The 25,727-nt window shown below is 36.8% G+C and overlaps 1 protein-coding gene across 2 annotated transcripts in view; it reads right to left on the reverse strand.

Moving 5' to 3' along the window:
* The window catches only part of FAM184A (family with sequence similarity 184 member A), an 81,727-nt gene that overhangs the window by 6,733 nt on the left and 49,267 nt on the right, over window positions 1-25,727 (reverse strand). The window contains exons 8-17 of one of the 2 annotated variants that reach the window (XM_086745148.1): window positions 25,166-25,291; window positions 24,822-24,968; window positions 14,558-14,599; window positions 10,307-10,519; window positions 7,500-7,653; window positions 7,012-7,139; window positions 5,015-5,199; window positions 4,359-4,505; window positions 1,328-1,445; window positions 512-616 (exon numbers count right to left, since the gene is read on the reverse strand). In XM_086745148.1, coding sequence (XP_086601274.1) covers window positions 512-616; window positions 1,328-1,445; window positions 4,359-4,505; window positions 5,015-5,199; window positions 7,012-7,139; window positions 7,500-7,653; window positions 10,307-10,519; window positions 14,558-14,599; window positions 24,822-24,968; window positions 25,166-25,291 — 1,365 coding nt within the window. The remainder of the gene's footprint in view (window positions 1-511; window positions 617-1,327; window positions 1,446-4,358; window positions 4,506-5,014; window positions 5,200-7,011; window positions 7,140-7,499; window positions 7,654-10,306; window positions 10,520-14,557; window positions 14,600-24,821; window positions 24,969-25,165; window positions 25,292-25,727) is intronic. The other variant, XM_086745150.1, reaches the window with a different exon arrangement.

Consider the following 25,727-nt stretch of genomic DNA (forward strand, 5'->3'; position numbering starts at 1 on the left):
CCCCTTTTTACCCTTATTCCTTTCCTTTAGTGTCCCCTCTTCCTCTGTCTTTCTAATAGTCTTCCATCCTGAGCACCACCTGAAAAATGAAATTGCTCTTGCACTTTCCAAAATAACCAAGAAAAATTCTAAAACTAAAACTGGTTACGGGTGTCACTGTTCCCTATTATATGCTACAATCCTGCCCTCTGTTGCCTTTCTGTCACTTTCCTATTTTGATTTTGCAGTTTTGTGAGAAGGAACCGTGTTTTACGTCATACCTGTCTAGCAAACTAGGGCAACAATATCAATGGATCTCTCAACAACACAAAAGAAACAAACCTACACAAAAATAAGTAGACACAAATGGAAAACTATGTTCCTTGTTTTGAACATGTGTTTTAGAAGTGAGGTATGTATACAGGCAGGTACACACACACACACACGCGCGCGTACGTATTTCTTCTTTTTACTATATCCTAAGTTTAGATTTCTTTTTCTTCACTTCAGCAATGAAGTCCATGGAACATACCTTCACCAATGGATTAATAACACCAACATTAGGGCTTGCATTAAACATTTTGTTGTAGTTAGTCTCCCTGTTAACTAGCTCCAGCTGATAGAACTTTTTGTCCTCCTAAAAAGAAGAACAAATAGAAACTTCTTTTTATGCATTTTCGATCAGTTGGTGGCCAAATCTGCCTATAAAATGATCTCAAATTAATTTATGTTTAAATTTATGTTTTTAAAGAAACCGGTAATTCTAAAATTGCATTTAATTTTTAATATGTTTTATATATTATTATATGTAAACACTAAATCATTTCTGTTTATACAGTTCTGTTGCAGTTCTATGCTCCTGAGAGCATAGAATGGATTATGCACTGGGAAAGACTCTAGTTAACTGCTGATCTCTAATTAATTTCAAATTCCTCATTCCTTCTTGCTTGTTAATCAGGATCTAATCAGACTAATCTGAGTCAGGGTGTTGTGTTCTGAATTTGGGAAGCTCAGTGGATCAGGAAATTGATCTTAGAAACCTCATACAAGAGACTATTTCTTATATGGCTTATATGGCTGGCTTATTCCAGGATTGGAGATAGGAGACTTCTGATCAAGGTCATACTGAGACAGTTTTTGTAATAATGTATTATGCTTGATGGTGCAAAACTCTTTGTATCTAATTAGTTTTACTATTATGAGTCATTGGAACCACAGGAATAATGTGTTAAAGGATATGAATACTAGGCTAGCAAAACTGGTTCTTTAAATACATTTCAAACACTTTGAATTAGATTAACTTTTGTATATGTCACGATATAAAACCAAGAGAGCATAAAAGTCTTACAATCAATTTCTTTATGAGTTGGTCTCGCTCTGCAATTAGGTCTTTCAGTTCTGAGATAAGCTGCAAGTCTTCCGGTCTTGATTCTCTGTTTTTATATTTTTCTTCCATTTCTTCTAAACTTTATAGGAAAGAAGAATACCCCCTTTAGCCTGATCCAGTATTAAATGATGAATGAATAATCACATCTTTGATTAGTACAAAAGAGAGTTCAGGGAGTGAAAACAGAAGATGACCTTCTTATCACCTTGAAGTAAATTAATTTCTATGTTCTCATTCAGCTTTAGCTAGTTAAAAAAAAAAAATCAACCGTAACCACAACCTTTGCTCCAGTAACTAATAATCTGAGAAAAATTCTAAAAACTTAACATCTCTCTTGTGCATGCAGTACTAGGTGCTTGAAAAAAGGCTTCTTGGAAGTTTGACTGAAAATAAGGCATTCAAAACCATAACATGAACAGGAGAACTACAGAAGATATAACTAAGATTGATTCTTATGTAAAATGTAGGGACTAGATGGCATTATATTTAATATTAATGTAAATTTTAAAAGCTGGCAATTCACTTTCTTGCTGAGGCAAACAAACAGTATAGTTTTTTTCTTTTTATAGATGACTACTCTGAATAAAGATGCATGCTTGTCATACTGGAGAAACTGGATAGACAGACAAGGCTGGCACCGTCTTCCTCAGTTCATGTGGAACATACTGGGACAAAGATATCCAAGAACAGTGAAGACTAATAGGTAACTAATTCCTCTCCACAAAAGCAACTTAGTACGATTAGAGATGAAATAAAGGAATAAGCTGCAAAAGAAAAGCAATAAGACTTGGATATTAGGATATCTGGATTAAGAGAAATGTAACAATTGATAAACATTTGAAAAAAATAGGAGGAAATTTGAAATGCCTGGTGGGAAAGCATTAAAGGAGAGAAGTGAAATAAGCCAACTGAGAGAGGAATTGTGCAAGTAACTGCATAAATATCCTTGTTTCTTCTTAAAGAACTAGTTTTTAAGACACAACAATTTCAAATGACTGTGTCTCTTTGAAACATAAATACAATGCTCGTGATGCTAAACATTGTTCCAAAGGAAACTACTAAAATCCTTGTCTCACATATTCAGCCCTCATGTAGATTAGTGAACCAAGTTCCAGAACAGATTCAGGACATTTATCAAACTTAATGAAAAAGGAAAGAAACTTAAAATCCCAAACAAACCCTGAGAAAAATCTATGAATTTTAGGTGTCTAAGTCAGCTCAAACTTAATTCCACAAGACACCTGGAAGTAGACATAATGTCTCACTTTAGGATAAATATTTTCCCTTCAGAAGCAGCTCTGTCATTGTTACTTTTGAGTTGCATCTGAAAAAACAGTTCATATTAAATTATATTTATAACCATAATCTGAGGAGATTATATAATGTATTTACATAAAACATTATGAATGTGAACAACATAACTGTTTTTATTTGCAGAAAAGGTATTTGACTCAGCAGAACAGAAATATGCTCAGCTGGCTTAATTTTTGTGTATACATTTTATGCTGGGTTAAGCTATTGTATACAGATCCCCAGAGTATAGTATCTAGTTATGCACAGCTGTCATTTTATTTTCAGATATTTCAGAGAACTGGTTTTTTTTTGTTTGTTTCCAAAAGATAATATGTAATTTAAAGACACTATCTGTAGAGTCTAATTAATGATATCCAGCCTCAATTACTGTAAGACAGATCCTCTGTTTCATAAACATTCACAAGGGCATGCTTTAGGTGAGGCCGAACGTGGAAACAGGTACTTAAGAAAACTCTTTTGGTGGTTTTTTACATAGTTTCCTCTTTTGACAGCACCTTGCTGTCAGTGTAAGTAGAGAGAGAGAACGCACTGAAAGCCATGTCAGGGCACCTCGGATAAAGTTTGATGTCTTTAGGCCAGAGGCTGCTTCCTCGCAGCTCTAAGTTTTGCAAGAACAAGGAGCAGGGAACCAACTAAATTTGGAAAACTTCAGGACACTGAAAAACAACTTCATGGGGGAAGAAGTTAGGGTAAACAGTTCCAAAACCTAGTTCTGGTGGCTGATCATAGCCATGTTTCTCATACAAGATAAATGCAGTAAAGAGGAGGCAGTTTACAGCTAACTTACTGAACTGCAAGTTACCACATTTATCAGGGCACGTGAGTGTGCGTGTGGATGACTACAAGAGAGAAAGAACTAGAATTTAATATCCATCTTATTTCTGAGTGCTTATTACCAAGAAAGAATTAAATGCATTTGGGCTTTATTGTCCATTTTTAATTGACATTTACTTTAAACAGTTTTCTATCATATACTTAGAACCAATTATTTTTTCTGCCATAAATATTTTGTGCTGCAAATACAAATCCCTCAGTGACAACTTTGTGTCAGGAAGCCCTCAATGGGCTATGAAACCTCATCCAGAAACTCTGACCAAATGGATTACATCACAAAGAATGAAGGATGTGGAAGAGAGGAAAGTACCAGCTAGATGACACACTGCGACACTACTTCTGCCCAGAGGTGGTCCAACCCCAGGCACTCCAAGTATTCTGTTATTGTTATGCTTATATAATCAATTTCAGACACTTATTTGCCTTATGTTAGCAAACCTGAGAATGTTTGCATCACTCGTGCTATAATCAGACTTCTTAATAGCTAATATTGTACTGTTTATAAACTTGTTGAAGAAACTCTTGTGTTCTCCAAAAAGATATATTAATGTTTGAGAAAAAAAATCTGCAATACAGTTTTCTCTAATTTCCTAAGAACTGCACAGATTTAATATCTTTCCTACTTGAAATTTTTCAGCCTCAACTCACTAACCATTTATCTCACTAAATTCCCCTAAAGCTTATAGAATTGTGTTGCCTAAAGAATGCAAGGTTAGGCCCCATACTTGATTGAGTGTTTTGCCCATCTGCATCTCTGAATATCTTCAGCAACTTACGGACACCAGAATAAACTATTCACTCAAATGCAGCTACATACAAACTTTTTTAATGCAACAAAACTTACGAAATTTGTAAAGCTGAATTAATTTCCTTGAGCAGCTCTTGGGTCTTATTAAAATCTGCCAGCATGCTTTGTTTCTCTCTGATGTGATCTGCTGTCAAGACATCCAGCTCTTTCTCATGTTTCTTGCTTAAATCTTGCTCATGCATCCTGTTTAATTTTTTTTTTTTTTTGTTAAAAAAAGAGTTATTCTAAAATCAGACTTGTTTGTTCATCATGATTTTCTGCCATTCTTCTAATGGCTTTTACACAATATCAGACAACACAGAAGGAATTACTGATTCATCAAAACCCACTACTTACTGTCCTCCAATCTTCTAGCTTATTTCATAGAAAACACATCTCCTTTAATGCTTTTTTAAATAAATAAACATAATGAATTTAAAAAGAAAAAAAAAACAAAAAAAAAACCAAAATAAAACCAATACTTGAGCAGGCTGTTACTAAAATATGCCAAAATGTATCACTGAAATGCAGCTTAATTGTATAGTAATATTCACTAACTTTACTACTAACAGGCATAGCTTTTTCTAAAGATGACTAAATTATATATATCACTTGATGAGAGGATAAATTAAAAGCTGCAAATGGTAAAATTTCTTAAATAAAGGAATAAATAAAAAAGTATATATTTGAGTTTAGAGTGGAAAAATTCATACCTGATCTGTTGGTTGGATTCACTGCGTATTCTAAGAACTTCTTTCCCTTTAAACTCTAATTCCTTGGTCAATGCACTTATATTTTCATGAAGATGCAGAATCTCTTTGTCCAGTTCAGCTATATGATGGTCTCGGTGTCTCAGTTCATCTTGTAGATCTGATATTCGGCATAAAAATTCTTTCTCCTACGATATAAGTAGCAGCCCAAAAAAATATTTTAAACAGACTTGTCTCTCAGAAGCACAATACTTGCTTTTGGAAGATAAGAGCTGAGCAGAATTTTCCATTCAATAGACAATTTTTCCAGTTTTTGATGCTGATACAAATTGTAATTAAAACTGAGGGTTTTTTTTATTGTGTACAAGTACAAAGAATAAAACTTATGTAACAAACAACTTCCATTGCGACAAAATTTAAAACCTGTATTGTCATTGCCTGTTAAAGTTTATGTAGCTCATCACATTTTTCTTTTGCCCACATACTGAACAAAACAACAGATAGTGCCAAGGACCAGGGGCCCGGGCATTTCGCATTTTCTACTTCAACATACGATACAGAAAAACTGGTTTTCCCTTTACAGCCCCATACTGAGGGGGCTGAGATGAAATAGCTCAAGATGTATGCCCTGCACCAATGAACAGATTCAGAAGTCTCCTACCTTACATATACATAAATATAAGGGTCATAAATATCTCACAGCAGAATATATGCTAAATAGTTTATATAATATTTATATTGTGTCTGATAAATCAAGAAAAGTAATTATTTTTGCATAAGAAATTCCAATGAAGTTAACATCTGGGAAACTCATCTGGAACCCATCCCAATGGTTTTGATAATGATTCTCCTCAGTCTAGAAAAAGTCTGTAATAAAATCAACCTTTTTCCAAGCTTTCCATTTTCATCTATTTCACTTCTTACAGTTTCCGCAGATAGAAAAGCAGCAGGTATTTCAAAGTATTTGAAACGCCACTGAAACTACATCCTTCTAAATCCTGTGTATTTTTGTTCACTGCTGACAGCAACACATTTTTGCCTTTAGTGCTCACACTTTTAAACCAGCAAGGAAGAGAAAAAGAAGGGTTCATCTTTGACTGCCTCTGTTTTTCTGTACACGCTATATCCAACTATACCTGTTTCCTCTGTTAATGTATTTCTAAAACCACTGCACCTCTTCGGTGCTGGAGTATCAGTAAATCAATTCTGAGAAGTCTATTGATATAGGCAAATAAAGACGTAATTTTCTGGTCTTCTTATTTCCAGGAGTCTGGCTTCTTTTTAGTAGGAGCTTTGAATTTTTAGTTACTACTGGAAAAACTGCTTTGTGCATGAAGTGAAAAATGAAACATAAAAGTGAATGAATCAGTTTGCTGCTGAAAGCAAAGGTAGTCCATGGCTTTGGGAGTTTGTTTTGGTTTTTTTTGGTTCTGTTTTGGGTGTGTTTTTTTTTAAGAAACAGTTGCAAGCTGTTACATCATCTTCTCTGCTTTCTTTAGATGCTAATTTATCTTTTCCAATTTATCTCCTGAAAAATTGGAGCCAAAAGAAAAAAAAAAAAAGATACTAAGCTATCTCTTAAGTTTGAAGCAATCATTTGGTTTTAAGCAACCACTTTGTCGCCATATCACTTAGGCTTTGGAGAGAAACAGCTTTTTCCTCTTTTAAGTCCTGTTGGCAGCTAAGAACGAGTAGAATTCTGCAAGAATCACACTTTCCTCCCACAGCAAGCCAGTGTGCTCCCAGACAGCCACACAGTTCTGAGAGGAAACTGCTTGATACGGGAGCCTTTACTAGGCTTCGAATGGAGTTTGTTGAAGGAAGAAAAAGCTAAGCAAGGAGGTTTAGGTAAACTGGTAGGGATGCCTTATCTGTTGGTGCTGGCTGACCTGGAAGGATTACGTGTTTGTTGCTTGTTCACAACAGTTCTTGCATTCAGCTGAGAGAAGAGGAATTCCGATTATCCCGTTTTACAGTCAGTTGCCAGCAGTGCCACCTACCTGTCGCCTGCCGAGTTCTATGCTTCTTTCAAGCTCCATTTTGGCAGCTACCAGTTCTTGTTGATGGTTGTGCCTTAGCTGGTCAATTGCTGCTGCATGTTGATGATTTAGCTCTGAGCGCAAAGAAGCTAGTTACCGTGAACAAAAAGAAAAGTTTATTTTGCAAATGTTTGTATTAATTAACAATCCAGCTCTGTAAAGTACTGCTGCTGACCTAACACACACTGTTTACCATCAACTAAACAATTGTTCTGTCAGTCCATTCCTGTTACTTTCTGAAATATTCTCCATCATGAAATCTGGTCGCTTGCTCTTTCAACAAATTTTAAGGGTGAGATTTTCAAAAGCGAACAGTTTGGGCTTATGTGTTAAAGCTTATAATGATTTTAAGAGGAACAATTAGGTCAACACTGAACGACTCTGAGATACACTTCAGTGCTATAATATGCACACACATGTACCGACTTGCAGATACAAAAATAGTATACCTAACATAGCTTTTCCTTCATCCTCCAGCTCAAATCGCAGAGTCTGAAGTTCCTGTTCCATCTCCAATTTGAAACCTTCCATGGCTTGTTTATGCGTTTCTTTCAGTGCCTGAAGTTCTTCCGAGTGCTTCTGTTGTAAACGTTCTTCTAATTCCTATGAAATCCAAATTGACAAAATTTATTCTATATCAGCTTAGGGAATTTATAACATATTAAACAACAAAAAACTGACAACAAAAAGCAGGCACTGGCATACTCTAAAAATTATTAAAAATGCAGTAATATTCCTCATATTTTCTTCTCTTACAAAGTTATCCTATATTATTTCTTTTCAGTGGCTGATGGTTATTAAGATTAAGGGCACAAAACCCCCGTTCTGCTCACCATTGGAAAAGAAAAAAACACCACCATTTTATTCCCTATTGAAGTGTGTGAAGCATAATGTTCTTGGTGCACATCTTCTAGTTTCATTTTGAACAAAAGGAATCCACTTTCATAGAATCATAGAATCATAGAATGGTTAGGGTTGGAAGGGACCTTCAAAGGTCATCTAGTCCAACCCCCCTGCAAGGAGCAGGGACATCTCCAACTAAATCAGGTTGCTCAGAGCCTCATCCAGCCTGGCCTTGAACGTTTCCAGGGATGGGGCCTCCACCACCTTTCTGGGCAACCTGGTCCAGTGTTCTATAACTCGCATCGTAAAAAAATTTTTCCTAATTTCTAATCTAAATCTACCCCCCTCTATTTTAAAACCATTACCTCTCGTCCTATCGCAACAGGCCCTACTAAACAGCCTCTCACCATCTTTCTTGTAGGCCCCCTTGAGGTACTGGAAGACCGCTATCAGGTCTCCCCGGAGCCTCCTCTTCTCCAGGCTGAACAGCCCCAACTCTCTCAGCCTGTCCTCATAAGAGAGGTGCTCCAGCCCTTTTATCATCTTCGTGGCCCTCCTCTGGACCTTCTCCAACTGGTCCATGTCCTTCTTGTGCTGGGGGCTCCAGAACTGGACACAGTACTCCAGGTGGGGTCTCACCAGGGCAGAGTAGAGGGGAAGAATCACCTCCCTCGACCTGCTGGCCACGCTTCTCTTGATGCAGCCCAGGATGCGGTTGGCCTTCTGGGCTGCAAGGGCGCATTGCCTGCTCATGTTGAGCTTCTCATCCACCAGCACTCCCAAGTCCTTCTCCTCAGGGCTGCTCTCAATCCATTCCCCGCCCAGCCAGTATTTGTGCCTGGGATTGCCATGACCCAGGTGCAGGACCTTGCACTTGGCCTGGTTGAACTTCATGAGGTTGGCACGGGCCCACCTCTCCAGCCTGTCAAGGTCCCTCTGGATGGCATCCCTCCCTTCCAGCGTGTCGACGGCACCACACAACTTGGTGTCGTCGGCGAACTTGCTGAGGGTGCACTCTATCCCACTGTCCATGTCGCCGACAAAGATGTTGAACAGGGCCAGGCCCAACATGGACCCCTGAGGAATGCCACTCGTGACTGGTCTCCACATGGACATTGAGCCGTTGACCACCACTCTCTGAGTGCGGCCATCCAGCCAACTCCTTATCCACCGAGTGGTCCGTCCATCAAACCCATGTCTCTCTAGTTTAGAGAGAAGGATGTCGTGCGGGACAGTGTCAAAAGCTTTGCACATGTCCAGATAGATGATGTCAGTTGCTCGTCCCTTGTCCACCGATGCCGTCACCCCGTCATAGAAGGCCACCAAATTGGTCAGGCACGATCTGCCCTTGGTGAAGCCATGTTGGCTGTCACCAACCACCTCCTTGCTCTCCATGTGCCTTAGCATGGTTTCCAGGAGAATCTGCTCCATGACCTTGCCAGGCACAGAGGTGAGGCTGACCAGCCTGTAGTTACCTGGGTCTTCCTTATACCCCTTTTTAAAAATTGGGGTTATGTTCCCCCTCTTCCAGTCATCGGGGACCTCACCAGACCGCCACGACTTCTCAAATATGATGGCCAGTGGCTTGGCAACTTCATCCGCCAGTTCCCTCAGGACCCGCGGATGGATCTCATCAGGACCCATGGACTTGTGCACCTTCAGGTTCCTTAGATGATCCCGAACCTGCTCTTCGACTACAATGGGCAGCACACTTTGTGTGCTCCAAGACCAGTCTATGATGTGAACCAAAGCATATTAAGTGGGGATAATGAGAAAACTCATTGCAAAGGCATACTCTAGATCTGAACTCTAAAGAAACCTTAAGACACACACCCTATTAAGTACCATGCATTGCCAAAATTTCAATTTTAAAGCTGGTTTTGTCAAGGTTTTAAAAAAATATCTTGAGTGTGACATTGTTCTGGATGTGAAAACTATCTTGCAAGTTGCAGAACGTAGTTTACACCATTTTTAACATAATGAAAATATAAAATACATTACAAAAGGACTCAATTGACAGGAAATTTCAGAAAACACATGTGAAATTAGGTAACTATAATGGATAACACAGAGGAACCCATTCCAAATCAAAACTAGAATATAATGTTACAGATAACAATGTCAAACCACTGTAAAGAAATGTGTGTGTTGATAATAATTTTATATATACCTATATATATGTATGCATATACTGCTATAGTATAAAGCAAGACATGAAACCATGCCAGTATTAGAGATGATTTTCAATATGTCTTAATCAGATTTAACTGGATAAAAATGTTACTATAAGACATCAGCTGAAAAAAAAATTAGTAGTTATGGAGATACTTTTCTTTACTAATTCCAACTGTGGACATTAATTGCAAAAATGGCAACATTCTGTACATAATTCAGAATATCCATGTGAACATGCCTTTTGTTCTTGCTCTTTTGTTTCTTCCATGTTTTGAAAGGCAAGGATGTGGGCTTCCTGAAGTGACTTATGCCTTTGCTGATGCTCCTCTTCTAATTCCTGGATCTCCTGAGTCAGCCTCTGTCGCTCCTGACTGAACTGGGCTTGTAGCTGTTGCAAAGAGCTCTGTGACTGGGAAAGCTGCATCTCCAGATTCTGCTTCAGTAAGGAGATCTAACCCACAACACAACAGCAAATATCCATTAGTCATTAATAGTAACATCAACTCTGAAAAAAAAAAATTCAAAAGAAAAAAAAAACATTTGATATTTTAAAGCCAGAACATTAACTAAAAGAAAGACAAGCAATGTCATCCATCTACTGAATTTGTTGTTAGTATTATATCTCAGAGATATAGTAATTACATTTAAATAGTTTTGTAAGGGTTATCACATCTGTCAGTTCATACTACAGCACTACCTATAATACAATTTTTCATGGCCAAATTATCAAAATTTACTTCTAGGTTTTGTATAAAGATCAATAAAAATGACACTATCAAAGTCTGAAATCAAACATGTGATTGTTAAAATAATCTTTTCTTCAGGGGAACATTATGTAATTCTGTAAGGAAAATCCTGCAGTTGATAGGGGAGGATAGCTTGTGATTGATTAATTTTTGTATCTTTTGATAGGATATGGTCCTATCATACTGGTAATTTTCTCATTTAAAAAGAAATGGTAGCATACCACTCTACATCACAAATAAAATATTACACTTGATGGATTCCCCCTCATCCTTTTAATTTTTTTTTGTTAGCTCAGAAATACTATGAGAGTGATTTTTCTGCTCGTTTTCAAGATTTATTGTCTATCTAAGCAATTTGAGTCACAAATACTCATTTCAGGTAGAAATATCTGATTTTATAAATGATGCTTTTCAGCCAACAAGCATTTTAATATATTAGAGTACACTGTACTCCTTGAAAAAGTCCCATTTTCTTTTTATGATACTGTTATACTTTGTTCTTCACATCAGGTAGCACCTTTTCAGACTGAAATTACTAAACATGCATTCCCTTTAGAGCCAATCAAGAGACACATATCCTCCAATTCTGGAAACGAGATTTAACCAAAAAAAAGAATTTCACTGTAGTGACTCAAAGGAAGGAAAAATAAAATTGCCATGTCACAAAGAATTTGAATAAGTAAGGATGTTTTTCAAGCCCCAGAGCATTACATAAAATTAAATTATAAATTAAAGTCAGATAGTGTCATTTGATTCAGCATGACTTAAAATTAATTATGACAAATTAGTAATGACATTGCACATCAATTTATTGATTTACAGAACATTAAAACCCACCACTTAACAAAAAATTAATAGCAGCATACCAAGGACAACTTGCAGCATGAACGTTATTTTTGAACATGTGGGTTTTTTTCAGAAGGACACAGCTTAAGCAGATTTTAAATTAAAAAGCTACCTTGAAAGTAAAATCAGCGCTAAAACAAAACACGCAAATTAATTTGGATGAAATGACCATGGCTTGTTGCATTTCAAAGTCATCAGGTCTGTGTTTGGGCATATATACTCTACCTTCTATGGATACTGTATCAAGAGTATTTTTCCTCAGATGCTTTTGAAGAAAATTAGCTACAATGGAAGGAGTATAGTGAAGGCCTATGCTACATTCTGTAATCTGAACTATACATGTAAAACCTTTTTACATTAAATATAAATGTCACATACAAATTGCTCAACGTCAGACCAAAAGTTTGTCTAGTCTTCTGTTCTGCCTCTAGAAATGGCCAACCTTGGTCACTCAGGGAAAAAGACAAGGCCAAGGCATGTATATAGGGATCTTGACTCCAAAGTCTACCAGCACCCTCCAATCTTTCTTAAACCAGAAGACCTATTTTTTAGGAAATTCATGGAAGAAAGGTCCATTAAGTAAAACCATGCAAACTTTTATTATCCACAATATCCTGTGGCAAGTTCCAGATCTTTAAGAGACATGCCAATAGAAACGGCCATGTAATGGAAAGGAGTCAAAGTAACTTCCCTTTTCATTTACTCTATTCTTCTCACGTTTCTGTAGATCTCCATCATACCCCTCCTTACAGTCTTTTCCAAACTAACTAGTTTTTGCTTAATGAGTCAATCCTTGTATGAAAGCTACTTCATATCTATCATCACATTTCTGCTTTTGATCCTTTCCTACTGTTTCTTTTTAAGATCAGGAGACCAAAACAGCATGATGTATTTAAAATTAGAATAAACTCTGATTTTATATAGTGGCATGGTTTTACATGTTATGTTCTCTGTTTCCCTTCTTTATTCCTAATGTTTTATTTTTTGTTGTGACTGCTACTGAGCACTGAGGTGATGTTTTTGTGGAATTATGTATCATAATCCCCAAATCTACTGTCTACTTGTCAAGGTAAGGTTCATAATTTTATATAAAAAGTTAGAATTTGTTTTTTTCCTTGTGTATCACTTTGTATTTATCTATACTGAATTTCATCTGCCATTTATTGCCAAGTCCCTTGGCTTTTTACAGCTATTCTAGAGTTCTTCAGCCAGACTTTGTCCTTCCCATCCTGAATAACTTTTTATAAGCTGCAAACTTTCCCACCTTACTTATGCATAAACAATCTGCAAAGCAAACCACGTTGAATATCAGCGTAACTCCACTGATAATCTACCTTCACTGTGGTAACACTATATTTAATACCTATCTTTAAAGCAATTACTTATCTATACAAAACCTCCCCTCTCTATTGCGGAGTTCTAATTTCCTCAGAAGCCCCAGAACTTTTTGGCCAATCCCTTTCAGCATACCATGGCCAGGGCTGCCATGCTGGTGAGACAAGCCAGTAATGCAACCACAAATTGTATTCTTTCCCTTCAACTCTAGAAACGCATCCACTGATGTGGTCAGTTTGCACCATGCCACTGCCAGCAAAGCCAGCTCTGAATTTTCATCTGTGTATCATCATCTGGTATTGTAACGTGCTATTGTCTTCTTCCTCCACGTTTCTGTCCCTCACTCAGGTTTCTCACTATTGCCCTGTCCCGTTCATCACGGCCATCAGGAGGTACAGTTCTAGGGGCAGTCCTGCAACACCTCAGGTAATTTAATTATCGTACTCTAAAAAGCCTTTTATGATAACATTCAAATGGAGTCATCTATATTATCTAAGCCAAATTTTTATTAAGATGATATTAAAAAAATATTTTTGGCTTGAAGCTAAATCTCTCTTTCTTAAGTTCCTGCTCCAAATTCTGATAATTCTCAGTATATAATTTATTAACATTTTTAGCATGGGCCAAGGGCAAAACAGTTTTCTTTTCATTTCTTTCTTGGAAATACAGAAAACATTTTAACTGAGATGACCAAGAAAGTCTGAGATCTGGCCAGGAAGCCACCTTAGAAAAGATCAGGAATACCTTCTCAAGAGCAGTTCACACCTCTACCAGATTAAAGTGACTGCAAAACCACAGCCTGAAATGAGTCAATGTCTGGAGATGCCTATTGGCATCAACAAACTAGACAGAATATAAAGGACAATAAGGATTAAATTATTTTAACAACTAAGTCAGATTAGTCTGCTCTTCTAATAAGATTTTTTGTTGTTGTTGTTGAAAGTATGTCAACTATTAAAAATCTGACAGTTATTTTTAGAAGAGTACATAATTTTAAACATTATTTTGATTATTCAGTACATATACTGATATCCCTAAGAGCACATTTTTAAAAACATTAGAGCCTCCCTTTTACAAAGGAGCATCCCTTGTCTTTGGAGCACCCCTTCTATACACTCCTGTATTTTTCAAAAGAAAACAGCTCTAAACACTATTCTCTGAACTTTCAATACTTTTATCCAAAGTTTTTATCATATTAAAAATATTGGTATGACTTGCACTGCAAAACTGCAAATTATAATACAGCACCAATCTCATGCTTTGTAGAAAGCTCTGCAATACACATTTGCACTGCCCACAAGCTTGCTTGCTTGAACAACGACATAAAAATGCTGCTTATTTTATGACCATGGATGTAGTGTTTGATGTCCAGTGACACACACATTTACACAGATGAATGGATGCAGTACACAAGCTTTTGATAAGTAGCGGCAAACGTTCTCCTTTCAAATGTACCAAGAATTTTATTTCATAGGCTAAAGCTCTAAAGCAGTACTACATGATAGGCAGATTTATTAGTGCCAGCATGCCCTGCTTACAAGCTGTAAGTGCAAATCACTTACATTGCTGATAGATTTATGCAAAGCTTCACCGAGACAGTGCCGCTATGAAGAAAAGATCACAGGAATAAAGGGAAACATTCAGAAATCAACTAAGTAAAAGAAAAAGGGATAAGGAAGGGAGAGTAAAACATAGAACATTAATTATAATTTGATCAGGGAAAAATAAGTTGAAAATTATCTGGAAAAAAATATGACTATGTTGCTTTGACTTAGTATATAAACTAGTGAACACAGAACAGAATGATGTGTGCTTCTGTGTTATGTTTTGAATGTACAGGATAGCAGCATCTCTTCAACATAATGTTACTACATACTCATATATTATGCAGCTGAACACTTCTGAAATTATCCCACTGTTTTCTCATCTCCTTTATGGCAAATAATTTTGGGAAGAAATCATTAGGTACACCACTTTGCATCAGTATTAGGAAAGATGTTACATAAAGACTCAATCAACAGTAATCTGTGCCTCTGAAATATCACAAGCATATTAAAGACATAATATTAAAAATCAAATTTCACTGCTAAAGGACAGAAAATCAGCTTAGTCTGTAACGAAGACATATGTATATTAAAATATCTCTTTTATTTTTCTTAAAATTCAGAATGTGATGGGTATATAAAAGACTCTTCCTGAAAGTCTCCATCAAAAAATTACTTCATATACCACTTACATTAGTGTTGATTGCTAATGAAAAGCATATTGCCAAGTGTATATTCCATATGAAATATTATTGGTCATCTAAATAATATAGTTAATTCATATCTATATTAAAATGCCTATTTTTATATATATATATATGACTAGTGTAGATAGGCACATACACACGCACAGAACAGAGTCATCAGAAATGAAGTGAAAGCAATTTCAAATCCAGCATGACCAATTTCTCCTTTTGGCAGAGGTCAGTCAAGAAGATGGCTTTCTCCAGGAGACAGCAAGTACTTTGACCTCAGCTTGAAAAACTGGTTGGGAACTTTCAGATAATACTTTGTCAAAATTAAAAAAAAAAATTATTATTCATTCAAAATTACTTTCAACCGGATTACAGAAGCTTGACACTGTATTTCAGCATCAGCCTTCATGTCACCCAAAGACCAGTTATGAAACACTTTTTCTCATTGATATTTCAATGTCAAATTGTGTCAAGATCTGACTTTGGTATACAGTCTACTGAGTTTTCAAAATACTGCTGGCAACAGAAGTTCTTGTGTAATACCTGAGACCCTAACTGGGGAAGATCCAACTTTATCTGTTCTATTAAAGCAAATCTAGATTGCTACACAGCCTTTGCTTTATTTGAAGAATGACCTCCACTAAGCGCTGCTAACATTTCTGAAAAAGAAATCTTATGTGCATCCATAAGATGTTAGTAAAAGAAACTACTTTCTGAGACACCTGCTGAAGAGGCTGAAGGGACCTTTGGCATAAGTCCATTTTATCCAGGTAAAGAAAACAACCACCATCTCTAACTTTCCCTTGAGATACGTCTTTGGTTTGAAGAGAAAGACTGATTTGTCAGCAGATGCACTGTCTCTGGCTGTGCAGTGCTTATGCGACAGATGACTCTGCAGAGATTTGGAAAGCAGCTGTTTCCTACTACAACGTTTTGTACTTGGCTTGAGGCTGGTGACATGCTAGGAATGGAAGAGCTGCATCAAAGTTTGCCCTCTCTGGTAAGAAAAAGCAGCATTTAGAGCCCTCTCTCTCAAAACCCAAGTTTCCTATTGAGGAAAATGAAGTATATATAAGGCATTCCAAAATGTAGAACTACCTCTGAGATCTAATTAGTCTCGATTTCCTCCTGGTTTTGTAGCAACCCTGAGTGTGCACACTATCACAAGGTGGGGTACTTTCCACCCTGTTGCTTTAAAAGATGGAGCTCTTCCCTTTTCCAGTTATAGGAGTCTACCAAACTGCTAGGCAAACTGCCTAGATATTTTGAGATATTTTTACCAGTTTCAATTTTGGATTATATGCTATTAATCTGACAAACTGCAGGTTCAATTGTTAGGGGGAAAAAAAAAGCATCATTTGAATCTCCTGATAATTTTTAAAGGTTTTGGAATGGTACTAGACCTTCATTTCATTTGACTTATCTGTCATAATGCTGTCAGGATTTTAAAGATTATATATGGCTAATCCCTCCTGCAGCACAGAGGTATCTGTCAAAAAGTGCCCTTAATCTAGAATCTTACTTATCTGCTGAATCTCAAACAAATTTTGCCCCGCCTAATAAGTTCTTTCTCATTCCTCCCAGGGTCCACTGTTTTCATTGGTTTTGAACCTATGCAAAAGCTACTTCAGCAACTAACTTCCAGAGTAAAGAGGTTAAGGGTAATGTTTTAAAATGAGATTCTTGCCATCTTACATTAAGGGAAAAGCATATACACATATAGTATTAAAATTTTATTTGAGGAATGGTATTACTGTTGGATTTGGCTTAGATTTCTGTTTACCAGTTTTGGAAGTGTAAATTTAACTCCAAATATCACATGAAACTCTTTTCTGACTCATGCATCATTAATTACATACTGTACTAAGGATTTAATGTTCTTTTCATCCCTTGGTAAGTAGAATTAAGAAGTCTTTCAGTCTCCTCCAGATTTACGAACTCAAACACCACCAAACAAAACTTGGTAATATTAAATTCTAATTAGAAGTTTATGATCAGATAGACAAGTTTATTTGGATATGAAGATACTGTAATTTCAAACACCAGCCTAGATATATTTTTAAATTTAAACACAACAGCATGAGAGAAAAAAAAATAAATGAAGAAACGAAGAGCGATGAAAAAGTCCAGTACCACATTTATTCTTTAACAGAACAACAAAGCTAACATTTGTTAGTATTCCTACTGTATCCCACCGAAAACACTTTGAAAACTGTGATTTGTTCTGTTGCTTTTGTTCATCTGTCTTGCTGAGTAGCTCTTAATTGTAAATTGTCTTTAATTACTTTCCTCTTACATTCAGAATCTTTTAAACAAAGAGTAAAATAATGAAGAGAGTGCAGTAAGGGCTGAATGGGCTCACCATAACTCAAAGCTTAGAAAAAGAGTACAGCTGGATCTTAGGCATTTCATGTTCAAGCTTCAGACAAAACTACAATGACCAATGTGGACAGAACAAATGCACCAACCAATCTTCAGGATCACATCTCTGCATAGAACAGGGAGCCCAGAACAAGGGGGATTCTTTATTAAGAAGTACAGTCATGAAACAGGGGGAACCACCCTCAACAGACGGCCCTCTGAAGGCTGCAGTGCGTCTGGATTATTCACACGCTCATATACAATAGTTTTTGACCTGCTTAAAGCATAGGTTTCCCACTCAGAATATGGGAGTAGTGATTCCTCTAAACCAGTGGTGAGTGGCAGGATGTTTATGGATGCTGGATCTAGGCAGAAACTCCCAAAGCTTCTCTGATTCTCTGTAAGGCCCACGGGAGTTGTAGCACAGCCCCGTTCAGACCACAGTATTGAGAGCTGTAGTCACTTCTGAAAAGTTTCTAAGGGTTGCAGAAAGTGGTGCCCCTTTGGAAAAACAACAAATATCTTCAGATGAAAGAAGAGGTATAAAACCTTACCATGGACTGCATTCCAGATGCCCTCTGTTCTTTGCTCCCTCCTTGGTAGGATTTTTCTTTTCATTCTTTTGGATTTCAGCGTTTCAGATTTCTAAGTCCTTTTTAAATCTTGCCCAAAATCCCTTATCATCCACTAGATGTCACAGTAGCCTCACTAACAGTACTGAATACAAGAATGACCAAAGAGAATTAGGGAAGAGTTACTTGAAATTTACCTCCTCTCTATTTTTGACAGACAAGCTTCAGACAGTGTGTTCAGGATGATATCAAGTGAAAGGAAGCAGAATAGAGTGATTCTGTGCTGAAAGTTAATCTCCTTTCTTTCAGGAAATGGATACAGAGTACATGTAGGTTTTCTCTTGTAGAAATTTCCAGCCTCCCTTTGAATGCAAATCTTCTAAACCAAGGATTAGCCAGGCTGTGGAATAGGCCAGTAATCCTTCTGCTGGGGAAAGAAAGCAGTGTTTCCCAATTCTGCTAATATGAATGTATGTCAGCTCTGCGATAAGCACCTCCACGTAGGCAAATAAAGACAGAGCAATAACTGCCCTCTGGTAGAAGACTGGTCGATGGGCGTTTACAGATGTGCACAGCTCTGACTTTCCTACAATGTTCCACTTAATGAACAAGACTACACTCAGTGGCCAGGGTTTTAAGATTGAGCTTGAAATTTTCTAAAAACTAAAATTTAAATAATGTCTACATCAGAAGGAAATATATACATTTTGATATATCATGTTTTTGATAGTTTAAAAACGAACACACCACCATAGAAACAAACTCTGAATAGGAAACTTCTACTTTTTTTTTTTTTTTCAAAAAAGGAGAGAATCTTTGCAGCAGGAAAAGTCTTTGCAGCAGTTACCAAAGCATCCATGGTATACTTTTGTCCATTCTCACTGTGCTATTTCTAACATGTCCATTAATGGAAGATGGTATTTTTGTGTGCGGAAATTTGACAAAGACAAAAAGAAGAATGTCACACTAATGCTTGGTTATACAGTAGTATGAAGCTACATAAGGATGAAAGAAGCCACTGACAAAAACATGTTTTACTGAAAAGTAAGGAAGATGGGAGAACCAATATTGCTCAAATATAGAAAAGCCCATCCACAATCAGAATACTTGATTCAGTTTACAGAAAAAAAACATTTATCACAAGAAATAGATAAGAAGAATACAGGTTTTAACCTGTACGTTTCAGTGCTCAGAACTGAAAGTTGTGCAACATGGAGGAAGAGAGAACACGCTCATGCTTTAAAAGAGAAAATTCCTGCTATTTCGTCCATGGCTGAAGCCTTCTCAACAGTAAAATGTTTTTAGGAAAATCGTTAAAAGCCCATTACATAGCTAAGAGAAATGGGTAAGAACTAGCACATCTGAATTCACTGCATATTTCATGAAGAAACTTTCACATGAACTGATGCAGAAGTACTTACTACAATTTACAGAAAAAAAAAAAAGGAAAAACACTTTCCTTTTATGTCTTCTAGACCCATTTCTCATATCAGAGATAAGAACTACACGCTTGGTCTCTAGACAATGATCTAGTTAACCTGCCAACCACACTTAACTGTAGATGGTAAGTGATGCTTTGCAACCGGCAAGACTGTGTTTAAGCACTTAATCAGCTGAATAGCATTTTCTCTCAAGAGAATTATTTTACTCATAAAAGCTGTGCTGTTAGAATAACAATAATCCAACATGCATTCCATGGACTCTTAGCATTATCGATATAAAAGCAAAAATATTACCTTGCTTGATGCAAGAGTTAGATCTCACCTATCAAATGTGCAACAACTAATAGAAGGCAGAAGACTGTAAATTAGTATGAGATAATTAAAAAAAAAAAAACAAAACAGCTTAGTACTCTATATGGGCATAAATTTTTTATTGGATTTTTTTTTTTTTTAATTATTGCCATTTACAGCTGTGTCTCTTCATTCAGCTTTTCTGGCATCAGTCAGCAGTATTCCAAGATGGGCATAGTCTATGTTGTATTTTTCTGTAGTTTAAGTAACTATACTGTGTTGCGTCATTCATTTAAACTTGCTTTTTTCAACATTTTTCTTACATAACCGTTCCTATACTTCAAGTTGGGTGCTACGCTTCTTTGCAGCTTGCTTTTAAATCAAATCTGAAATGCATCAATACTTATTAGAAAATAATGTACCCGTAGGAATGAAAGTGTACAATAAACTTACGAAGAAACACAGTATTTTCCATATTATTAAGAAGCATGTTATTTTCACTTTTTTTGCACTGAACATGATACTTATCCATTTGCCAAGAATAATACCTAAGTCCTTTAAAGTTGAATTACCTCTGTCAAATGTACATGATCTCTTTTTTTTGTCTAGAAATAAGATTTAAATTTTATTTTTTTAATTAAATTTAATGTTCATTACATCTTTCTGGAATGCTTACACTGCAACATACTGATGAGCATTTAATTTATGACTTCAACCTTTCTGAAGAGCATTTATACAACTAAATGGTGAAGCTCTAGACACTTTCTCAACATAAAGAGCATGTATACCACATTTTCTGACAAGTTCGGAGTTCACAACTGATTTAGCAGAGACCTTGCTCTTGTATTGCTTTGATAAATCATCGTATAGTGTTGCTGGTATAGACCAGACCAATACTTCAGGTGTAAAAATCTGAATTGCAGAAAAAGGAGTTGGATCTCTGCTCTCTTCCTAATTCTTACACAGACTTCATTCCTTTCAAATGGGTTTTAAATGCATCTTCCCAGTAATGGAGACTGAGGCTGGGTGTAACAAATGAACAATTTCATACCCCTACTGCAGTATATCAGGCTGTTTTAGGTCAGTGTGGTTGAAAGAAGACAGGCATGAACAGATATTCTTTTGATGGACTGAAATTTGAATTCTTCACAATGCTGTTTAATTTATATATATATACACACGTATGTAACAGCAGAATAATCTCACTTTTATTGCTGTTTCCAGTCTTTTTAAGCTAGACTGTGAACCCTCCAGGGTTAAGAGCATTATTGCACATTTACAGATTGCCAAGCACAGTTAGGCTTGTTGCAGTAGTTCCTGTAGTGTCAAACTGGGCCCAATGCAGTTTCCATTCACAATATTATCATTCTAGATTAACACAACCAAAGTCTACAGTAATTTCTGCAATATGAAACAGATACCCAAGATCTTCCACGCTCTTCCATAATGAAAATACTATCTTCAATTTTCTTCTTTGATGAAATGACTATATCCGTGGATGAGGGGAGAGCAGTGGATGTTTGTGACCTCAACTTCAGCAAGATTTTTAACATCCTTATGTCCAATTGTATCACAATTCAGATGGGTGGGCTACCAGATAGATGAGAACTGTCTGGATTATCAGGCTGAAAGAGTAGCAGTTAATGGTTCACACTACCTGTAAGCTTGTTATGAGTTCCTAAGGCCCTAAGTTCCAGTACATCTTCATTTTAGTATCTTTGTCAATGATCTGGAGGAGCAGACAGACAGTACCCTCACTGAGTTTGGGGGTGACACCAGTGTGGGAGGAGTAGAAGAGGTGGTGCAGCACAGAGTAGGAGACACAATACATTGAACGGCAGGACTGCTGTCCAGAGTGACCTATATACACGTTATGGCTGTGGGCCAACAGGAACCTCACAAAATGCAATAAGAACAAATGCAAAGTTCTTTACATGGGATGGACTAAACCCCTGCACTGGGTTACAGGTCTGGTTCACATAACCTAGTTAATAGCAGGCTAAACATGAATCAGCAGCATGGCCTGGCAGCAGTGATTGCCAGCAGCAGACTGGGCTGTAGCAACAACCAGCAGTTTGAGGGAAGGGATCGGTCCCTTTGACTTGGCACTTGCTGCACATCACCTGGAGAGCACATGCTCTCTCCTCCTCCCATTCATTCAGCTTTGGTTGCCACAGTACATGGCAAACGTTCATAAACCTGAATATATTCAGTGGAAACCTACCACCAAGATGGCTGGGAGCATGTATCTTGCTGAGGGAAGTGGGTTTGTTGATTCTAAAGGAGAGAAGGTTTTGTGGGACTTAATAGCTTTCCAGTACTTATGAGGTGGATACAGAGAAAGTGGACCCAGGCTCGTTAAGTGGTGCACAATATGATTATAAACTGAAACAGAGGAGTCTCTGTCTAAATACAAAGAAAAAACTCACTATGAGGATAATTAAGCACTAGAAGAGATTATTCAGAGAGGCTGCAGAATCTTCATCCTTGGAGCTTATTCAAGACCTGACTGGATAAAGGCCTAAGCAACCTGGTTCAAATTCAGAGTTGACTGATTTGAGCAGGAGGTTGGACTAGATCTCCTCAGATCTCTTCCAACCTAAGGAAGCCTATGATCCTATGATTCAGGTCAATGTAACTCTCAGAGGCTACCTTTTGTGTACTGCAGTCAGGAGGAACTTACTACAGTCCCATTTCTCTAAGAGTTAAGTTACCCATCTTGTATGCTGTGGACTGAAATTCTCTCTCCTCCAGATGTAATGGACAAAATGGATAAAAAGCAGGTTCTTACAGGGGGAAAGCGTAATTCCCTACCACCAACAGTGACTTTTCAATCTTTATGAAATGCCTATCTAACTCAAACACTGGTATGGAAAAGCAAAAGCTGGATTAAAACAATACAAAACAAAAAGTTAAGACTCCCATAGTTTATTTTCTTATTAGTCCTCCAAACACACATCCTCTTATGAAATGGTGCAGCTCTTTGGTACTGTCCTGGCTTCGGCAGGGATGGAGTTAATTTTCCTCTCAGTAGCTGGTGTGTTTTGGATTTCGGGTATGAAGAATGTTGATAAACACACCAGTGATACCAGTTGTTGTGAATGAGACCAAGGACACTGTCCTGCTTTCCAAGTCTCGCTAATTTGCAGAGAAGCTGGGAGAAAGACAGACAGAATAATTGACCCAAACTGGCCAAAGAGAGTATTCCATGCCATAAACGTCATGCTCAGTATATAAGTGCGGGTGGGCCAGGGTGGATATCAGCCTTCCTGGCATCCATCCCTCTCTCTCTTGTTCACTGGCACCATTCCCTCTACCTTGCGGGCCCCTTTTTCCTCCTTTGCTTGCTGTTCGGTTTCATTTCCGTGATCACTGCTCGGGACGGGCTGTATCAGTCGTTGGGATATCGGGTGGTGAGAAATCATACATTGTTCATTTTGTATATTTTAATATCCTTATATTCTGTTATTTATCGTAGTTTTCCTTTGCTATTCTAGTAAACTGTCTTCATCTCCGCCCACAAGTTTTCCTTTCTTCCCAATCCTCTCCCCCATCCTGCTGCGGAGAGGGAGGGTGAGTGAGAAACTGGTGACTCAGGCTAAACCACAACAGGTACAGTAAAAGGAATGTAGAAAAAAAAAAAAACAAAACCAACCATTTTGCTCATGCACACCATTTCCTGTGTCTGCAAATTCTCTAGTAAAACTTTCCTTTTTACAGTTAGCTTCCTGAGTTTTCAGATTCCAAAATTTCTTCCATATGCAGAAAAAAACCCTGTTCATTGGCAACATACTAATTTTCCATTCTGAAACTGTACGTTAGATTTATTATGGTATTTTTAAAAGGCAGAAATAAGTACAGTATTTTAAAAGTATGTTAAAACTACAGAAGGTTTAACATAGCCCTTTCCAATTCTGCTTTCCTAGAGAAAAATGCTATTTATAGGTAGAAGTAAAGAGAGTAAATGAAGCTTGGGTAAAGGCAGTAAGTGAAACTTAGAACCAAGTGAGTCCAAGTCCCATTACATTTATGTTGTAAAAAGTAACAGATTGAGAACTCCAGCTTTTATGTGCCTTTGCCACAGGATTTTACAAGCTTAAATGCCTTTGTCAGCAAAATACATTGTTATGTGTTCCTATAAGAAGCTGTATAATCAAGTGCATGTTCAGTTATTAGATTTCTCAAATTAGACAGCAAATTAAAAGCCATCCCACAATAACACTCTGAAACCAAAGGCATGTAATGAGTTCCAAAATCTGTTTCTCTTACTTGAAAATGTATTTGTTAATTATCAGCTGTTCTTTCAAACTGTAGTCAATAAAACCAGTTCTATAGCATTTATGATTTGTAAAAACTACAAAGCAAGTATTTTCTATGAATTCTCTAACATAACTGAGTTTATAAGTTGCAATTTAAAAACTCAGTATTTATTAAAAAAATCCCAGAATAACATTCAAAATAACTTAACAGAAGTTACAGCTGTAGTAAACTTATCATAGAAACTGAGAGATGTTTTGACTTTTCGTGACTTGTGCAGTGTCATCATTGTAAAGATAAGCGATACCTCAAAGTTGAAACAATTAGCATTGGTAAATATTTACAACAGAATAGGTGAGCAGACAGAGAATCAAAAAAATCTTGTAGTGAAAAAGTGAGACTGTCAACATCCTCCTACTCCGCCCCAAAAAAACCCATAAAAAGCTTTATTCATATTTAGTGTAAAGAAGGACATTCATGTAATTTTAAGGCATCTTCATGTATTACTCTAAAAGTTTGATAATGATCAGGTTTAAAAACTATTACGCTAACAAATTTCATTTCAAAGACAGATGTCACAACCAATTTAATGTAGTTAAGTGGTAATAATCCACCAGCAACTAAATTGTAATGGCCTTCCAATTCTCAAAGAGACCATAGTTACCTGGTCTAAAAGATCTTCAACTTTTTTTTGCCATCCATCCCTTGCTGCATTTTTTTCACGTTCTTTCAGCTGCAACAGCTGAGTCATGGCTGCCTTCTTATCCTCTTCATGCTGAAGCCTCAGCTCTTCACGAAGCTTATTACATTCCTGTCTAAAAGCAAAGGTCAAGTAACTAAAATGCAGTGGACCTTGTGCAAGAAGTGAAAAAGAATTAATTACTCAGGAATAATTAGAAAAGCTTAGATAACAACAGAAACCTTTGCTTTACATTTCATTTGCTATTACATTTGCACGTAATACATACTTCATTTCTTAATAAAGAACAAAATTTAAAAAATGAACACTTGCCGAAGATTTTCTGTCCATTTTATTTCCAAATCACGAGCCATTCTGTCAACTTTGAACTTCTCCTCTTCTCTCATGGCAACAATCATTGCCTCGTGCTGTTGTCTCTCCTGATCTAGTTCTCCCTGCAAACACAAACTTCACAATAGAGACTGATCAGCAGCAAAAAAAGTATTTCACACATTAAAGGAGTGAGTTTATAATAAAAATGTCAGTAACAATTGGCTTATAACATTTGAACTATAATTTTTCCAGTGTGCAAATCGTAATTACACACAATTAATGCCTGTACATCTGCTGATATTTCTTACTTGTGGAACAGAATTCTGCATTCCTATGAAAAGCTATAAAAAGCTGTTTTCCAATAAGTTATTCTGGAAGTAATCTTTTCAAATACTGCTACATTGAATCACAAAATAATCCATGTTGGAAAGAACCTCAAAAGGTCATCAAGTTCTGTTCAGTGCAGAACTAACTTCAGAATTAGAGCAGGTTGCTTAGGTTCTTGTCAAGCGTGTTTTGGAATTTTTTTTTCTTTTTTTTCTAAACCAGCAAATATTT

Source organism: Chlamydotis macqueenii, chromosome 3, assembly GCF_036417535.1.
Source record: "Chlamydotis macqueenii isolate bChlMac1 chromosome 3, bChlMac1.mat, whole genome shotgun sequence".
Lineage (NCBI taxonomy): Eukaryota > Metazoa > Chordata > Aves > Otidiformes > Otididae > Chlamydotis > Chlamydotis macqueenii.